The 18,027-nt window shown below is 47.4% G+C and overlaps 1 protein-coding gene across 6 annotated transcripts in view; it reads right to left on the bottom strand.

The window, feature by feature from the left end:
• The window catches only part of cep162 (centrosomal protein 162), a 198,244-nt gene that overhangs the window by 157,225 nt on the left and 22,992 nt on the right, over positions 1-18,027 (bottom strand). For all 6 annotated transcript variants that reach the window (XR_005460926.1, XM_038799288.1, XM_038799283.1 and 3 more), the window contains 4 exons: positions 17,000-17,076; positions 14,614-14,756; positions 3,613-3,640; positions 472-609 (listed from right to left, as the gene is read on the bottom strand). Coding sequence is in view for 5 of the 6 variants with exons in the window: in XM_038799288.1 (XP_038655216.1) it covers positions 472-609; positions 3,613-3,640; positions 14,614-14,756; positions 17,000-17,076 (386 nt within the window). In the remaining variant the exon portion in view is untranslated. The remainder of the gene's footprint in view (positions 1-471; positions 610-3,612; positions 3,641-14,613; positions 14,757-16,999; positions 17,077-18,027) is intronic.

Below are 18,027 nucleotides of genomic sequence, written 5' to 3' on the forward strand. Positions count from 1 at the left end.
ATTTAATTGGGTTAGGCTGGCTTGCAACACAGTACAGCCACAATGGGCTAATGGCCTGAATCAGTACAGTTATTTCTAAGATACTGTATATATTAGCTGTAGTCTTTTCTCGTGCATATAATCTTTAATCCCTGCCAAAAAATATACACAGTTGGACATCAATAGACATAGTAGTGTTCAACTATTCCTTGATCCAAAGATGTCTACTCAAAGTTGTGTATTTTTGTCATGGGTCTTCGTGTGACTGAGCAGGCTGATTCATGACACACAGCTCCTGACACATTATACAGGCTGTCCCACAAGGTAGTTGGATCTGGAGTACAGGATTTGTTTCCTTTTCTTTCCTTGTCTAACACTGCTCTGCCGCATCATTATGTGTAAGGTGAAGCAAAAATGTTCTTACTTTTTTGCAGGTTGATATAATAATTTTCATTACTGTGTAGATAGTAGAGCAGATTATTAACCACTTACTAGTGGCATACATTTGAGATGCTTGTTCTTGCTGGTCATGTTTTTCATCCGTCGCTTGTTTCCTCACTGATCCGTCATCACCAGAATATAATAGCTTTTGCGTATCTGATGTTGAGTCTAGTGAATCCAACAGCACAACTACAAATTATAAAAACAGATATTTATAGATCGGACTAAAGACCCTCCTGTTTTCTCACAGTCACTGAAATGTTTTCAAAGAAAATCTTTTCTCGTCAACATGCTTGTAAGTAACATAAACATATAAAATCTGGCCACAAGCAGCAACCCTGACTCCAGTTAATCTAATTAGATCAGACTTCAGATGTACTCTTGTAGTATTTTTTATTGCTCAGGCTTGGCAAGTATTGCTACCTATAACCTGCTAAAAATCAGGCATATGCCCAAAAATGTGATCAGAGAGAAAGGTTTTAAGGAGTGTCAGATCGGAAGAAAGGCAAGTAGAGAAGCAAATGTTTAGGGAGGGGTTTCTAGAGCTGTGGCAGCTTTAAGGGGCAATCCTTTACAGGTCACGTCACTTGCCCGAGATTATGGGAACGGAGCATGCGAATCTGAGCCTATCAGGTGCCAGGGTGTGAACCTGCGAACTGTGGGTTTATCAGAGTAAGCCAGGGAGTTGAGAGAACTAGTCCTGCATTGGGAGTTGTGCTGATCTGTAATTTAAAGTTCTTCCTTTGTTAAATAAATCACCATTGTGATTTCACACTGCTTTGTTGTATTACCTCGCGCCACAACATTGGCAACAAGAATAAATCATTGCAGTCTCGGCAACATTTATTGCGGGGGGGGGGGGCCTCTAGGTGTCATGAAAAAGAATCAACTACAGTCAAACAGCTATGCCATTATTTGGAAAAATTGACCCATTTCATCTGGAAGTTGTGAAAAGACTCTTTTTTAGATACTTTTTAGCTGCCAATTAATTCACAGCAGAAAATAAGCAAAAGTTATAATACAGTTTGTGGCACAGATATATAACCTCTTGAGAAGCTTAACATCTCCGGAGAATTGGACACCAAATCCTTTGATCAAATAGTGCAAATAGTGAGAGACCACTTCAATCCTTGGCCTTCATTATTATGCAACGCTATAAATTCCACTCAGCCATTAGGAGTCCTGGAGAAACAGTATCCGCTTTTGTAACCAGGTTTGACAGATGTCGGAACATGGTGGATTCGATCCATCTCTCAGTGATATGTTACGTGACCGTTTGGTCTACGGTATAAATAACTAGAATATTTCGAACAAGTTGCTGGTAGAAACCAGAATATCCTTACACAAAGTGGTTGAGTTGGCCACACAAAGTGCTTTTGAACTACAAGCTGTGCAAAGCAAGGTAAATCAGTTATGGTGGGAAACGGCGGCTGCTCGAAGTACCCGGAGTGAGGGTGCAGCAAAGCCTGGAAAAAGGGAGAGTGACCGCCGGTCAGTGTGTGTAAGTTTGTTATCGCATTGTGGGGTCCAAACCTTTAAAGCCTCAATGAGGAAACAGTCCAACCGACCACTACAAAGCCAGCATTTGTTGCCCGTTTCAGATAGCACTTACGATTCAACAACTGTTGTTATGGGTCTGGAGTCACAAGTAGACAGACCATATGGGGAGACAGTAGCGCAATGGTGTTGTCACTGGAATAGTAATCGAGAGACCCAGAGCAAGATCCAGGACCCAGGTTCAAATTCCGCCATGGCAGATGGTGAATTTTGAATTCAACAAAAATCTAGAATTAAATGTCGATTGATTGTCGTTGGTTGTAAAAACCCATCTGGTTCACGAATATGAAGGAAATCTGCTATCCTTACCTGGTCTGGACTACATCTGGCTCCAGGTCCAGAGTAATGTGGTTAACTCTCAGATTCAATCAGAAATGGCAGGCAATTAGGGGCAGGCAATACATGCTGGTCCAGCCAGCAATGTTCACATCCCATGTAATGAATTTTAAAAACAGGTAAGGACAGCCGTGGTGGGATTCGAATATGGGTTCCCAAATTATTCCCTGGGTCTCTGGAATGCTAGCCCAGTGACAATACCACTATGTAATTTGCCAGCAAAAATTTAAAGTTTTTACGGCCTGTGAAAATTGCTACGGCCTGTGAAAATTGCTATGATTCAAAGAATTAAAAATATTTTACAAGTTAGGCAAACTTATTCTCCATTTCTGAGACTAAGTGTTGACGTCAATGGAGAATCCATGGACTTCTACGACAGAACTACTGGCACCGCACCTGGACTGATTCTGCTACCGTTGAGGGGCTAGCACCAGTGCCGTGTAGAACACACTCGATTCCACAGAAAAATGGTGTGGGATATGCCAGGTCCATGACCGGCACTCGGGAGGCTGACAAGCTGCAGCCGCACATACACATTACACCCCTTATACATACTTATCCCAGCCAAAAATGATGGCACTAGTTGTGCTGGAGTGCCCCCTTACAGCTGATGGGTCGGCTGGGGCCAGAGGGCACCCGGGGGGGGGAACACCTATATGACCTGTGGCACCAGGTTCAAAGTGGGCTATTAGTGGTGTGCACAGCTGCATGGCTGACTTTCCGGCTGAAGCAATGGTGCTCCATGTCCGTCCAACTTGACCCCACAGCCCACCCCCTGGCCACCCCCCAATTCTTGCCCAGCCCTGGCAGAAGCCTCCCTGCCAGCAGCCCAATTGTCAGCAAACTACAGGGATGTTGGTCCCTTTCCGTACCTCCTCTCTCTCTCCCTCAGCAGCCGCCATGCTGGTTTCACGATTTTTAAAAACAGAAGTGAACCACACCGTCAGGAACTTGGCCCTTTGGAGGTGGAGAATTTGGAGGTTGGGCCTGCTAATGATATGCAAACTGTGCCTACTGTATGTACAGAGTGAAACGCATTGACAGCGTTTTCGAGGTGAGAATCAGGATTTGGTGTCAAATCGACACCTGCCGCAATTTTGCCGTCGGAAGCTATCCTCCGGCAAATTGCATTTCCCGATTTTGCCGTCAGCTAACGGAGAATCCCACCCATGGCCTATGTTTGAGAATGGACCCTGACATCAGCAAATATTTAAAAAGACTAACAGAAGAATTAAAATAATTCTCTTAGATGTAAATGATCATTCAAACCTATCATGATTAGAAAGAGTTATCACTTACCTTTCGCTAGCATGCCATGCTCTTCTTCCTGAAACAAAAGCATATCAGACCATCTTGATTATCCCAAAACACATTTCGTTTTTGAAAATATTTATTTTGAAAACTCTAATTCTGGGCCAAGAAACTCTTTAATCCATGTCTTCCCAGAAAGAGCAATATATAGAAAATATCTATTTCACAGCTTGAGTCATGCATCAGGAAAGATATAAAGATGTGTGGGGAGGGAAGTAAAAGATGAGAAGGACCAATAGTGGGTTGAAATAAGCAATTTTGAAATGCAACAACTTTTATTTACATAGCATCTTGAGTGTAATAAAAGATCCTAATGTGCCTCATTGGAGCACTTTGAAGCAAAATTAGACACAGGGCCACATAATGTGATACTGGGCCGATGGCCAAAAGCTTAGTCAAAGAGTGGGTTTTAAAGAGCATTTTAAAGGAGTAAAGAGAGATAGGGGTTGTAGGGATTAAGGTAGGGAATTCCAGAATTTAGAACCTCTTGGCAGCTAAAGTCACAGCCATCAAAGGTGAGCAATTAAAATCAGGAATCCTCAAGACAACTACAGCACAAGAGGTCTTTCAGTGCAATCTATCCATGCCGGTTTCTGCCAACTCAAGCTTCTTCCCATCTACCTTCATTGAAATCTACCATCATAACCAGCTATTCCTTTCTCCTGCAAATGCTTCTATAGTTTCCCTTTAAATGCATCTAAACTAGCCATTTCAACCACTACGTGTGGTAGAGTGTTCCACATTCTCTTTACTCTTTGGGTAAAGAATTGTCTTGGGAATTTGCGGTGGATTTCATGGTGATTATCTTAAACCAATGGCCTCTAGTTATGCTTATGTAAATAGGTTTATGTAAAGGCAGGGACAAATTACCTATCAGTAAAGTGAAACGCCTAATTTTAACATTCTACTCTCAATCATTGAATCCTGATATTATTTTTGTTCCTTGACCAGGTCTACCAGATTATTCCATACATTTTTCATGCTTGGTTCTGATATTGATCTGAAATTTTCTCATCGATAATTTTCATTTATGTCCCTTATTGCTGACCGACTCTGAAGCAATAATTTAACTTGGGTCAATTTTGCACATGGTACCAGTCTGACCCTTAGCAATTGAAGTTTGTTGTAGCCAAATCTAGGAAAGTAGTCACTGGTCTGACTCATGTCCTATATAGTTCCAGCATTCTTTACCTCATCTCTAATTGGCTAGCTGCTTCTGAGAGACCACTGGTCACCCAAGTAACATTATTACATCACCTACCTCCCATAACACCACAACTGGATGCCAGAGTCCTTTGTTTGACTTATTGGCTTCCTGATGCTCAGCCAGTAAGTATTTAACTCCCTGGTAAATCTGCTTGTTTTCACCCTTCCCCTCCTGGCCTGCCTTGCCTACTTGGTTGTTCAATTGTCCAGCATTCCCACATAATTTCAGTTTTTCTCATTTGGCTGTCTGAACTCATCTGCGCCCAATTCTCATCCTGAAAGTTTTCGTCTACAATTCTAGTCACAAAACATTGCATGTGTATATTTCCAGTGAATATTCCCCCCCCCCAACCATACCGGATCTTCCGACACACCAAATACTGCCACCTCCAGAATCGGGGCCACCCCCACCCCCAGAATCTCAGACATAGTGGGTGGGATTCCGCCCCCCCCCCCCCCCCCCCCGTCGGGTGGGAGAATCGCTGGGGCGCCGTGCGAATCGCGCCACGCCGCCCCGACCCTGCACGCGATTCTCCCACCCCCGCGAAACCAGCATCGCGCGGAGAATCACCGCAAGCGGCGACTCTCCGGCCCGGATGGGCCGAGTGGTTGGCGAAAAATGACAGTCCCGCCGGCGCCATTCTAACCTGTTCTGGGGTCGGTGGGACTTGGGGCTTCAAGAGCCGGGAGCGGTCTGTGGGGTGGGGGGGGTTCCAATCCTCCGGAGTGGCCTGGCCCGCAATCGGGATCCACCCATTGGCGGGCAGGCCTCTCTGTCAGCGGGCCTCCTTTCTTCCGCCGGCAAGCCTGGATCCATGCGCTATTTTTGTGCAGGGCGGCCTGTGGGAGGACGGCAACCGCGTATGTGCTCGTTGGCGCCGGCCAAACTGTGCATGCATGGGTCCCAAGGCGCCGCGTCTTTTACTTGCTGCCAGGTTTCTGACGGCGCGCCGAGGCCCTGCCCCCTAAATCGCGCGACGCCCCTGCTAGCCCCACGGAGGGCGGAGAATAGGGGTTTGGGAACAGGCGCCAACGCCGGAGTAAAACACTCCGGTTTTTACTCCGGCGTCGGGACTTAAGACTCACATTGGGAGAATCCCACCCAACATTCGATAACCTCTGTCAGAATCCCCTCAGCTTTGGACATGATTCGCAACCCCCACCCCGCACAATGCCCACACCTATCCTCCACCTTAAACTAAATGAGACTCAACGTTGCACACGGTGAGGATGCGTTCACCCAACACAAGGCCTCTACCCACGTCCTGGCCCACACCTCCCCTTCCAACAACTTCTCCCATTCATGCTTAATCTCCTCCACCGGTGTGGCCTCCCTCTCCATCAATTTCTTGCAGATCTACAACACCTGCCCCTCCCCTATATCATAATCCTTCAACAACTTATTCTGCAACACTGGAGGCGACACTCCGGGAAGGATGGCACCTTTCTCCTCACAAAACCTCTTACCTGCAGAACCTGTAGCGGTTCCTTTTGTGCAACTCATACAATTCCTCTAGTCATGCAAACTTGTCCCCTATGAACAAGTCCCAAAAGTACAATATCCCCAACTGCTGCCACACCCGGAACCTCGCATCCAGCCTCACCGGCACAAACCTATGGTTGTCACATATCAGAGCCCAAAACGACATGTTCCCCAGCCAGAAATGTTCCTTCATTGACTCCACACCCACACTGCCAAGACCACCACTGGTCTCACAGAGTACCTGACCGGTGAGAACGGAAGAGGTGGCAACAGTTACGTCACATTCGTCGCCCTACACGACGCCATCTCCATCCGCTCCCAAACCGATCTCTCCTCCTTCCCCCACAATTTCCTCACCATTGCAATGCTCGCCGCACAATAATAGTTTATCAAATTCAGTAATGCTAGCCTCCCTCTCCAGGAGCACCCGCCTCACCGGAGGGGTCTTCCCCGCCCACACAAACCCAAAATTATCCCGTTAACCCGCCGGGAAAGGACTTGGGAACAAACATAGGGTGGTTCTGGAACACAAACAAAAACCTGGGCAACACAGTCATTTTCACTGTCTGCACATGCCTGGTGACAGTTGCAACACATCTCGCCTCTGGAAATCTGCCTACCAGTCCTGCCATGTTCAATTTGTGTTGCTGCGCCCGGCCCGTGCCACCTAAATTCCTGGATATTGAATACTCGCCCCCGCCACTCAGAATGGCAACTTCCCTAACCTCCTCTCTCGTCCTCGAGCATTAATCGGGAACACCGCACTCTTTCCCATTAAAACGGGCCGACTTCCCTCAAAAATCTCCATAATCTCTCCAATGCTGCCATCTGTGTCTAAAATATATAACACCAAATCGTCCGCATACAACAAGACTCTATGGTTGCCCACCTCCCCCCAGCCCCCAATTCTTCTCCAGCCTCTCGATGCCGTAAGTGCCATAGCCAACGGCTCTATCGCCAAGGCGAAAAGCAACGGGCAGAGCAGACATTCCTGTCTCATCCCACAATGCAATCCGAGGTACCCCAAACTCATCCTGTACTCCAAACTCATCCACTCACCATCAGCACCCTGCACAATAGTCATACCCACTCCACAAACCCCTGACCAAATTCGAAACAACCCAGCACCTCCAACAAATATACCCATTCCAACTGATCAAAGGCCGTCTCTGCATCCATAGCCACGATTACCTCTACACGACTATCTTATGATACCCCCTGAGGGTATCATAATTACATTAAGCAGCCGTGCATATTCTCTGACTACTGCCTACCCTTCACAAATTCCGACTGGTCCTCCCCTATCACTCCCAGCATACAGTCCTCTATTTACGATGCCAACACCTTCGCCAACAACTTTACATTGACATTGAGCAGCAATATCGGTACGACCCATACTGCTCCGTGTCCTTATCTTTCTTCAACGTCAGGGAGATGGAAGGCTGCGACAATGTAGGGGGGAGCGTCCCCCTATCCCTGGCCTCAGGAGGGCTACAAGAGGTCACGAAAAGTAATTGGCAAATAGGGTTAAGGAAAATCCCAAGGCTTTTTACACGTACGTAAAAAGCAAGAGGGGAGCCAGGGAAAGGGTTGGCCCACTGAAGGACAGGCAAGGGAATCTACGAGTGGAGCCAGAGGAAGTGGGCGAGGTACTTTACATCAGTATTCACCAAAGAGAAGGAATTAGTAGATGTTGAGTCTGGAGGAGGGTGTGTAGATAGCCTGGGTCACATTGAGATCCAAAAAGACGAGGTGTTGGGCGTCTTGAAAAATATTAAAGTAGATAAGTCCCCAGGGCCTGATAGGATCTACCCCAGAATACTGAAGGAGGCTAGAGAGGAAATTGCTGAGGCCTTGACAGAAATGTTTGGATCCTCACTGTCTTCAGGTGATGTCCCGGAGGACTGGAGAACAGCCAATGTTGTTCCTTTGTTTAAGAAGGGTAGCAAGGATAATCCAGGGAATTACAGACCAGTGAGCCTTACGTCAGTGGTAGGGAAATTACTGGAGAGAATTCTTCGAGACAGGATTTACTCCTATTTGGAAGCAAATGGACGTATTAGTGAGAGGCAGCATGGTTTTGTGAAGGGGAGGTCGTGTCTCACTAACTTGATAGAGCTTTTTGAAGAGGTCACAAAGATGATTGATGCAGGTAGGGCGGTGGATGTTGTTTATATGGACTTCACTAAGGCCTTTGATAAGGTCCCTCATGGTAGACTGGTACAAAAGGTGAAGTCACACGGGATCAGGGGTGAGCTGGCAAGGTGGATACAGAACTGGCTAGGTGATAGAAGGCAGAGAGTAGCAATGAAAGGGTGCTTTTCTGATTGGAGGGCTGTGACTAGTGGAGTTCCGCAAGGATCAGTGCTGGGACCTTTGCTGTTCGTAGTCCATATATGCTTTGGAGGAAAATGTAACTGGTCTGATTAGTAAGTTTGCAGACGACACAAAGGTAGGTGGAATTGCGGATAGCGATGAGGACTGTCAGAGGATACAGCAGGATTTAGATTGTTTGGAGACTTGGGCAGAGAGATGGCAGATGGAGTTTAATCCAGACAAATGCGAGATAATGCATTTTGGAAGGTCAAATGCAGGTAGGGAATATACAGTGAATGTTAGAACCCTCAAGAGTATTGAAAGTCAGAGAGATCGAGGTGTACAGGTCCACAGGTCACTGAAAGGGGCAACACAGGTGGAGAAGGTAGTCAAGAAGGCATACGGCATGCTTGCCTTCATTGGCAGGGCCATTGAATATAAGAATTGACAAGTCATGTTGCAGCTGTATAGAACCTTAGTTAGGCCACACTTGGAGTATAGTGTTCAATTCTGGTTGCCACAATACCAGAAGGATGTGGAGGATTTAGAGAGGGTGCAGAAGAGATTTACCAGGATGTTACCTGGTATGGAGGGCATTAGCTCTGAGGAGCAGTTGAATAAACTCGGTTTGTTCTCACTGGAACGAAGGAGGTTGAGGGGCGACCTGATGGAGGTCTACAAAATTATGAGGGGCATAGACAGAGTGGATACTCAGAGGCTTTTCCCCAGGGTAGAGGGGTCAATTACTAGGGGCATAGATTTAGAGGAGGTGTACGAGGCACTTTTTTTTTACACAGAGGGTAGTGGGTGCCTGGAACTCGCTGCCGGAGGTGATGGTGGAAGCAGGGACGATAGTGACATTTAAGGGGCATCTGGACAAATACATGAATAGGATGAGAATAGAGGGATAGGAACCCAGGAAGTGTAGAAGATTTTAGTTTAGATGGGCAGTATGGTCGGCACGGGTTTGGAGGGCCGAAGGGCCTGTTCCTGTGCTGTACTTTTCTTTTGTTCATTATACGTCTTCACTAACAGTGGTCCCAGCTCCGCTCCAAACATGTTATAAAAATCTACTGGGAACCTGTCCGGCCTCTGGGCCTCCCTCGCCTGCATCGCACCTGTGCCGTCCATAAATCCAATCGGGGTCCCCAGCACCTGCACCCTCTCCTCCTCCACCTTAGGGAACTCCAAGCCATCCATGAACCGACTCATCCCCTCCTCCCCAGCCGGAGGCTTTGACTTGTACAGCTTCCTGTACAAGGCTTCAGTAATCTTTATTATTGTCACAAGTAGGCTTACATTAACACTGCAATGAAGTTACTGTGAAAAGCCCCTAGTCGCCACATTCTGGCACCTGTTCGGGTACACAGAGTACTCAGAATGTCCAAATTACCTAACAGCACGTCTTTCGGGACTTGTGGGCAAAAAGCGGAGCACCCGGAGGAAACCCACGCAGACACAGGGAGAAGGTGCAGACTCCACACAGACAGTGACCCAAGCCGGGAATCGAACCTGGGACCCTGGAGCTGTGAAAGAACCGTGCTACTCACTGTGTTACCATGCCACCCAATTCAAATACCCCATTCACCCCCTCTGGGTCCGTCACCATCTCATCTCTCACCCTACCAATCTCCCTTTCCGCTGCCTGCTTCCTCAGCTGATGGACTAGCATTCTGCTCGCCTTTTGTCCATACTCACACACTACGCCTCTGGCCCTCCGCAACTGCCCGACCACCTTCCCCGTGGACACTAACCCAAACTCCCTCTGCAGCCTCTGCCTCTTATTTAACAATGCGTAATCCGGCGCCACCGCGTACTTCCGATCCAACCTCCGAAGCTCCTCTACCAGCCTCTCCCCCTGCGCTTGAAATAAATTCCTCCACAGCTTAAGTGCCTTCCACAACGTGGTGGCCGTGACCTCCCCCGTGTTGTTCAACTCCACATAAGCCCAAATGGCAGCCCTCATCCGCTCACACACCCCACACCCGCCAATAGCCCCACATCTAACCTCAATTGCGACCATTGGGCCTCCACCTGCACCACCCGCAACTCCACCCAATGCGGTGCATGATAGGAAACCACAATCGACGAGTACTCCAAGTTGGCCATCCCCACCAGCAGTGCCTTGTCCATATCAAAAAAGTTGATCCAGGAAGATACCCGATGCACTTGTGAAAAGTACGAAAACGCCTTCATCCTCGACCTCCCAAACCTCCGGCCTTGCAATCCATCAAACCCCTCAATTCTCTAGCCACCGCAGACACCCTCGACAACTTTGTACTTTACTGGTCGAAACTCGGATCTAGGACCATATTGAAATTGTCCCCCTTAATCAGCCTATGCGTGTCCAGGTCTGGGATCGTTCCCAATATTCGCCTCATAAAGTCCACATCATCCCAATTCGGGGCATACAATTCGCCAGGACGACCGGCATCCTCTAGCTTCCAATTGACCATCAGATAACCACTCTCCGGATCGGACACAGCGCTCCTCACCTCAAAAGCCACTCTCTTATTTACCAACACGTCAACCACTTGTCTTCATGTCTAACCGCGAGTGGAACACCTGACCCACCCAACCCTTTCTCTGCCTCGTCTGATCCCCCAACTTCAGGTGCGTCCTCTGCAAAAACACGTCCGCTTTCAAATTCCTCAGATGCGCAAACACACAAGACCATTCAACCGTTGCACGTTCCACATGACCAGCCTGTTCAGGGGGCTCCCCATCCCCATCCCCCCACCCCCCCCCCCCCTGCCAATCAGCCGTACCACCTTTTGAGCCAGCCTCTGGCCCACGTCACGCGCCTCTCCAGTCCCACCCCCAGATATCTGCGCCATTTGTCCATTCCGAACTATGCCACACTAACCACACGCATGTCAGAAAACCCCCTTCCACCACCCACAACCAAATAACCAGTCCAATCCCCACTCCCCAACGCCTTCCTTTTCCAACCCCCCACTTCACTCCAGGTAACTAGCCCACCCAGCTAGCATGGTGGCCCCCGCCCATAGCCCCTGACTTCCTCTCACCCTTTCAGTCCACTCCCCCCGCCAACCCTCCAAACCACTAACAAACAAAGAGAAACAAAAAGAACATTCATCATCACCACTCCTGCATCGTAACGTGCCCCAATTCACCCACCCAATATGCCCCACAATTTACACAGAACTCCTCTCCACAGTTCAATGTCCTCACATTCCTCCCAGTCCATGGTCCTTCATAAAATCCATTGCCTCCTCCGACGAGTTAAAGTAAAATTCCTGGGCCGGATTCTCTGCACCCGACACAGAAATCGCGCCCGGCTCTGGGGCGGACAATCCAGTTCCACGCAGGGAATCGGGATCGGCGCCTGTTCCTCGATGCTCCGGTCCCCCAAAAGCAGCGTACTCAGGGAATATGCCGCACCACATATCCCCCACCTGCGGCCATTGCCAGAGGGCCCACCCACTATTTTTCACCACCGACCGGCCGAAGTCCCGACAGCGTGGTTCGAATATGATCCCAGCCGTTTGGGAAACTCGCGAGGCGGTTGCGGACTCAGTCCATGGCCTCCATGGTCGGGGGTGGGCCGATCGGAGGGCAGGGAGGGCCTCATAAGAGACCAAGGTATTTTTGAGCGGGCGGTCCGGGTCGGGCGCGAGGCCGATCGGGGGCACTATTTCCGCGGTCCAGCTCCGCAGACTAAATTCGCCATGGACGAGGGCGCGGCCGCTGGAGGCCACCGCCTTGCACATGCGCAGCCTCTGACCCGGATGTATGTGGGGCCGTATCTGCAGCTGGAGCTGCGAGCTTCACGAAGGATTCTTGCTAGCCCACTGCAGGGTTGTGAATATGTGGCCTTTTGACGACAGTTTTACTGGCATAAAAGGCCAGTTTTCACGATGGCGCGAGGATATAGTCTCTGAAATGGAGAATCCAGCCCCCTGTTTTTGATACGTCACCCACAAGTGGGCAGGGTGCAAAACCCCAAACTTCACCTTCGTCTTGGAGACGATGGCCTTTATCCGATACTATGCGGTACTCCATTTAGCCAGCTCCGCCCCCAGGTCTTGATAAATCAGCAGTTCACTCCCCTCACAAGTGCACTTCTTAGTCTGCCTCACCCATCTCAGGATCTTCTCTCTATCCAGGAACACGTGGAGCCTCACCACAATCTCCCTTGGCAGTTCCCCCACCTGCGGCCTCCTCCTCAGCGCCCTGTACACCCGATTCACCTCAAAGGCCACTCCCCCATCAGCTTCTCCAACATACTTGCCACAAACTTGGCAGCCTCCGCACCGTCGATGCCTTCAGGCACCCCAACAATCCTCAAATTCCGCCTCCTGGAACGGTTCTCGAGGACCTCCAATTTCTCTCTCAGCCTTTTCTGGCTGCTCAGCTCCGCCTCCAGTGAGGTCAGCAGATCCTCATTCTCCACTGACTCCTCCACCTTCTGGATTGCCAGGCCCTGAGCTTCTTGCCTCTGCTCCACCTGCTCGATCGCCACCTTACGCGACTCCCCCACCATGGCCAAATCCTCTGACGCTCTTTTCTGAAAACTCCACCAGCTGCTCCGTCGACCATTGGGTGGGCAGTGCTGCCCCGTTACCCTTCTGCATCTTCATCTGTGTCACACCACAAAAACATTCCTGGTCCAACTGCTCTCTCTTTCTCGTGGCACTTCTCGTCTGCTGATCTATACATTGTTCTCTGCTTTTTTTCAAAGAAAACAATAAAGCAACAAGTATTCTAGCAAGCATATTTTGTGAATTTTCATTTCCGATTACATTTAATTTGCTTTGTATATCTCAGTCTGATTTGAACGTCTCAATTCTCAAGGTTGTCCCCCAGCTACTTGTCATATAGCGCACCTACAGATACATGTCTGACATTAGTTACTCATAAAGACCCCGCCTTCTCAACCTTGCCCCTCGCAAGATGCGGCAATCCTCAGGTTAAATCACCACCAGTCAGCTCTTTCTCTCAAAGAGGAAAGCACCTGAGGGACTATGGCGACTTTACCTTATCTTACCATTAGAGACATCTTTATTAACTCATATCACTAAATATACAATGAGGGAAGTTCACTTTGAACATAGAACATTACAGCACAGTACGGGCCCTTCGGCCCTTGATGTTGCGCCGACCTGTGAAACCACAGGTAGCTACTCAGCCACTTCCAAGAATTTCTGGCCTCTGTGAATTTTATTCGGTAATACAAGGTTTCTTAAACCTTTCCAGCTGCAGAACATTTTGGACCTCCAAACAGTACTAAAGCACGAGAAAATCCTTATTATATTGATGAATTAAACCAAGAAAAGTGATTATTATTTCACAACCGGTAAAAACATACAAAATCGAAATTAGAAGATGTTTTCTTTGTCTTATATGGACACATTTATTAAAATAAACAAGGTCTGTTAGTCAATAAATACTTCCAAATCTTACCTTCTTTTTATTTTTTAATAGGAGCACCCACTCACCTGCATCCACCTCTACTCACTCTGCCGCTCCCGAGTCTGATTTCAGCTCACCTCGCCGGGGTGGGGGGCCCCACGTAGCCTGGCCTCGGCTCCCCTTTGGGGAATGGGGAGGCGCGGATGGGACTCGGCTCCCCTTTGGGGGAGGGGGAGGTGCGGACCGGACTCGGCTCCCCTTGGGGGGGGCCTCCCTTGGCCTCGGCTCCCCTGGGGGACCCACGCAGCCTCGTCTCGTCTCGAGGACCACTGTGGCTAAACCAACCCCATCCAGGGCTGCAAAATACAGTTGTTAAGCGTATTTTATTGAAAGAAGCAACTATTGGTTGATATCTAGTAAATACAGGATTAAAGAGACTCAGAACAAACCAAGAGGGGCAACATACTCAGTGTTTTGAGTCACTGGTTGAATAATTTGCACAATAAACAAGTCGTGGGTGGGTTGCAAGGTTGGAATAAAAGGGTGAAAGTTAAGTTGTATTTGAAGTCTTCAGTGCAAGAATCAAGTTCACAAAATTATTATGGTACCTGTTTGTTTGTCTCTGTTTCGGTTTCCATGCTTTTTGGAATACATTCATTCTTGGCTATATTGTCATGATCTGATCCAAATCCTTCACCTCCAAATTTGGAATCAGAATAATCATCAAAATCATCACTGTAGTGTCTTGAAGCTAAAATCCAAAGGTTACAGCAATATATTTCACATATCTTTCAAATTACCAGTATGGATTTGCATATACATTGGAAAACAAATTTTGAAATCAAAATGTTTTACAATTAAGGGGCTTGTTAAAGGAATTAAAGGAATGGGAATAAATTTACACTATTTTCTGTAAATTCAAAAATGTATACTTCGACACAACTGGCTGAATATCCTAACCTGAAATTTGTACATTTGAAATACTTAGCAGCCACAAAATACTACAATCTTCCAGTTTTGGAGAAACAAAGAACAAGAAAACAAATAACAATACAGCACAGGAACAGGCCCTTCAGCCCTCCAAACCTGCGCCGGTCATGATACGACCCGTGGCCAAAACCCGCAGTACTTCCGGGTGCTATATCCCTCTATACCCATCCTCCCTATGTATTTATCGAGATGCTTCCACAACCTCCTCTGACAATGCGTTCCAGGCAATCACCACCCTCTGCATAAAAAAACCTGCCTTACACATCTCCTCTAAGCTTTGCTCCGCAGACCTTAAACCTATGCTCCCTCATGACTGACCCCTCCACACTGGGTTAGAGTGCCTGCCCATCCACTCTATCCACGCGCCTCATAATCCTGTAGACCTCCCCCCCCTCAACCTCTGTCGTTCTAATGAAAACAGTCCGAGTCTATTCAGCCTCTACGCATAGCTAACACCCTCCCAGGCAACATCCTGGTAAACCTGCACCCTCTCCAAAGCCTCCACATCCTTCTGGTAGTGTGGTCATCAGAATTGTGCGCAATATTCCAAGTGCGGCCTTAGCAAGGTTCTATACAACTGTAGCATGACTTGCCAGTTTTTACACTCGATGCCCCGTCCAATGAAGGCAAGCATTCCGTATGCTTTCTTGACTACCGTGTCCATTTGTATTGCCATTTTCAAAGATTTGTGGACCGCATACCCAGATCTCTCTGACTTTTTATACTCCTAAGAGTTTTGCCGTTTACAGAACATTTCCCTTCTGTGTTAGACCTGCTAAAATGCATTACCTCACCTTTGTCTGCATTTCTCTGCCCCCAAATCTCCAACCTATCTAAGTCCTGCTGTATCTCTGACAATCCTCAACACTATCTGCCACTCCACCAACCTTGGTGTCATCTGCGAATTTACTAATCAGACCAGCTACATTTTCCTCAAAATCATTTACGTATACTACAAATAACAGAGGCCCCAGCACAGATCCCGGTGGAACACCACAAGTCACAACCTTCCATTCAGAAAAACACCCTTCTTCTGCTACCCTTTGCCTTCTGTGACCGAGCCAGTTCTGCATCCATCTTGCCACCCACTTTACCTTTGTACCAGTCTGCCATGAGGCACCTTGTCAAAGGCTTTACTGAAGTTCATGTAAACAACACCCACCGCCCTCCCCTCATCAATCATCTTTGTCACCTCCTCAAAAAACTCGATCAAGTTAGTGAGGCACGACCTCCCCTTCTCAAAACCATGCTGTCTATTGCTAATGAGTCCATTTGTTTCCAAATGGGTATAAATCCTGTTCCTTCTTGTGAAAATTGCAGAATTTTTTTTATTGCAGACATAATTAGTGCAAACAAGCTGCAATATTTTGTGAGAAGTTAACTCGCAACTGAGACTATGTACTCAGTAGTTCGAACTTCTAAATGACTATATGTGTCTCATTGAAGAATACAAAATGTCAGGGACGTTTAGTTTGTGGAGCAAATTATTTCATCAAATCTTGCAGGTACAAAAGCAGACAATCGACCTCGCCACCTTTCTGAAAGAATTATCCATTTGTTCCATTCCTCTGCTTTTTCTCAACACCTTTACATTATTTTCTTTCAAAATAATATTTATCCACTTCCATTTTAAAATTAATGATCGATTCAATTACTAATGATGCTTCATGCCCTAACAACTTTCTGGATTAAAAGAAAATAGTCTATATTCTAGTCTGTACTTTGCTCTCCTGGCAATGATGATCTTAAATTCATGCTTTCTACTTTCCTAAACTAAAGTCTTAAAATTTTCAGATCTTGTCTCAACTTCCTCCATTGCAACAAAAAGGGCCCTGTAAATGCTACTGTTGAGCAATGCAATAAGATCTTTCTTCCCTTGTAAATGAAAACAACAAAAATAAGCCACATTGATTTAACAAGTATCTGTAACAGTTAATTTTTTGCAGCAATTATAAAAAAACTTCAACCATGTACTCTGCAGTGTAACTGTTTTAATAACATTACCTGAAACACTTTTAGGTCTGGACTCATCCTCCTCCTTTGCTTCATCACCCTCTAGCACTTGTAGCCTGCCTTCATTTCTGGAAATAAAAATCAATACTTAAAATGCTGCACTCGTGCATAGGTCTATACTCTAAAAATGAAAATAAACAACAACCACTTCATCAAAATTTCAAACAGTGCTTTATACTGATACTCATTCAGTGAACTTTTCTACACTTTAATTCTTGATTCAGAGGGGAACTTGCAGTGTTCCATTAATAATTATTTAATTATTTAGGGCAGTTGCAGAGGGCCAATGTATGAATACGGGGAGAAGGTTAGTGGATGCTGGCCCACTTAGGAAGCAGGAGGCGACGAGGGAGATTGGAAGGGTGAAGGACGGGAGGGGAAGAGTGGTACTGGGCCCAGTGGGGGTGAATGGGGTACTTGAGGAGTTCTACAGGAGGCTTATGAATCGGAGCCGGGGAATGCGGCGGTTCCTGGATGGGTTGGAGTTCCCCAAGGTGAAGGAGAAACAGGTGGAGGGGTTGGGGCCCCCATTGGGCTGGCAGAGGTGATGGAGAGCATGGGTCAATGCAGGCAGGGAAGGCCCCAAGCCCAGGTGGGTTCTCTGTGGAATTTTATAAGCAGTTTGGGGGGGCACCTGGGGCCTCTGCAAGTGAGGGCATATAACGAGGCACGGGTAAAGGGGGTACACCCCACTACATTATCGCAGGTGTCCATATCCCTAATACTGAAGAAAGATAACGATCTGGAGCAGTGTGGGTCCTACTGTTCGATATCACTATTAAATGTGGACGCTAAGTTGCTGGCAAAGATCCTGGACTCGCGTATTGACGACTGTGTGCGGGAGGTATTAGGGGACGACCAAATGGGGTTTGTAAAGGGAAGGCAATTGTTGTTGGCAAATGTTAGGAGATTATTAAATGTGGCAATGATACCCCCGAAGGGAAAAGACAGAGGTGGCAATGGCAATGGACGCAGAGCCGGCATTCGATCAGGTGGAGTGGAGTATCTGTGGAAGTGTT

The sequence above is a fragment of the Scyliorhinus canicula genome, chromosome 6 (genome assembly GCF_902713615.1).
Source record: "Scyliorhinus canicula chromosome 6, sScyCan1.1, whole genome shotgun sequence".
NCBI lineage: Eukaryota > Metazoa > Chordata > Chondrichthyes > Carcharhiniformes > Scyliorhinidae > Scyliorhinus > Scyliorhinus canicula.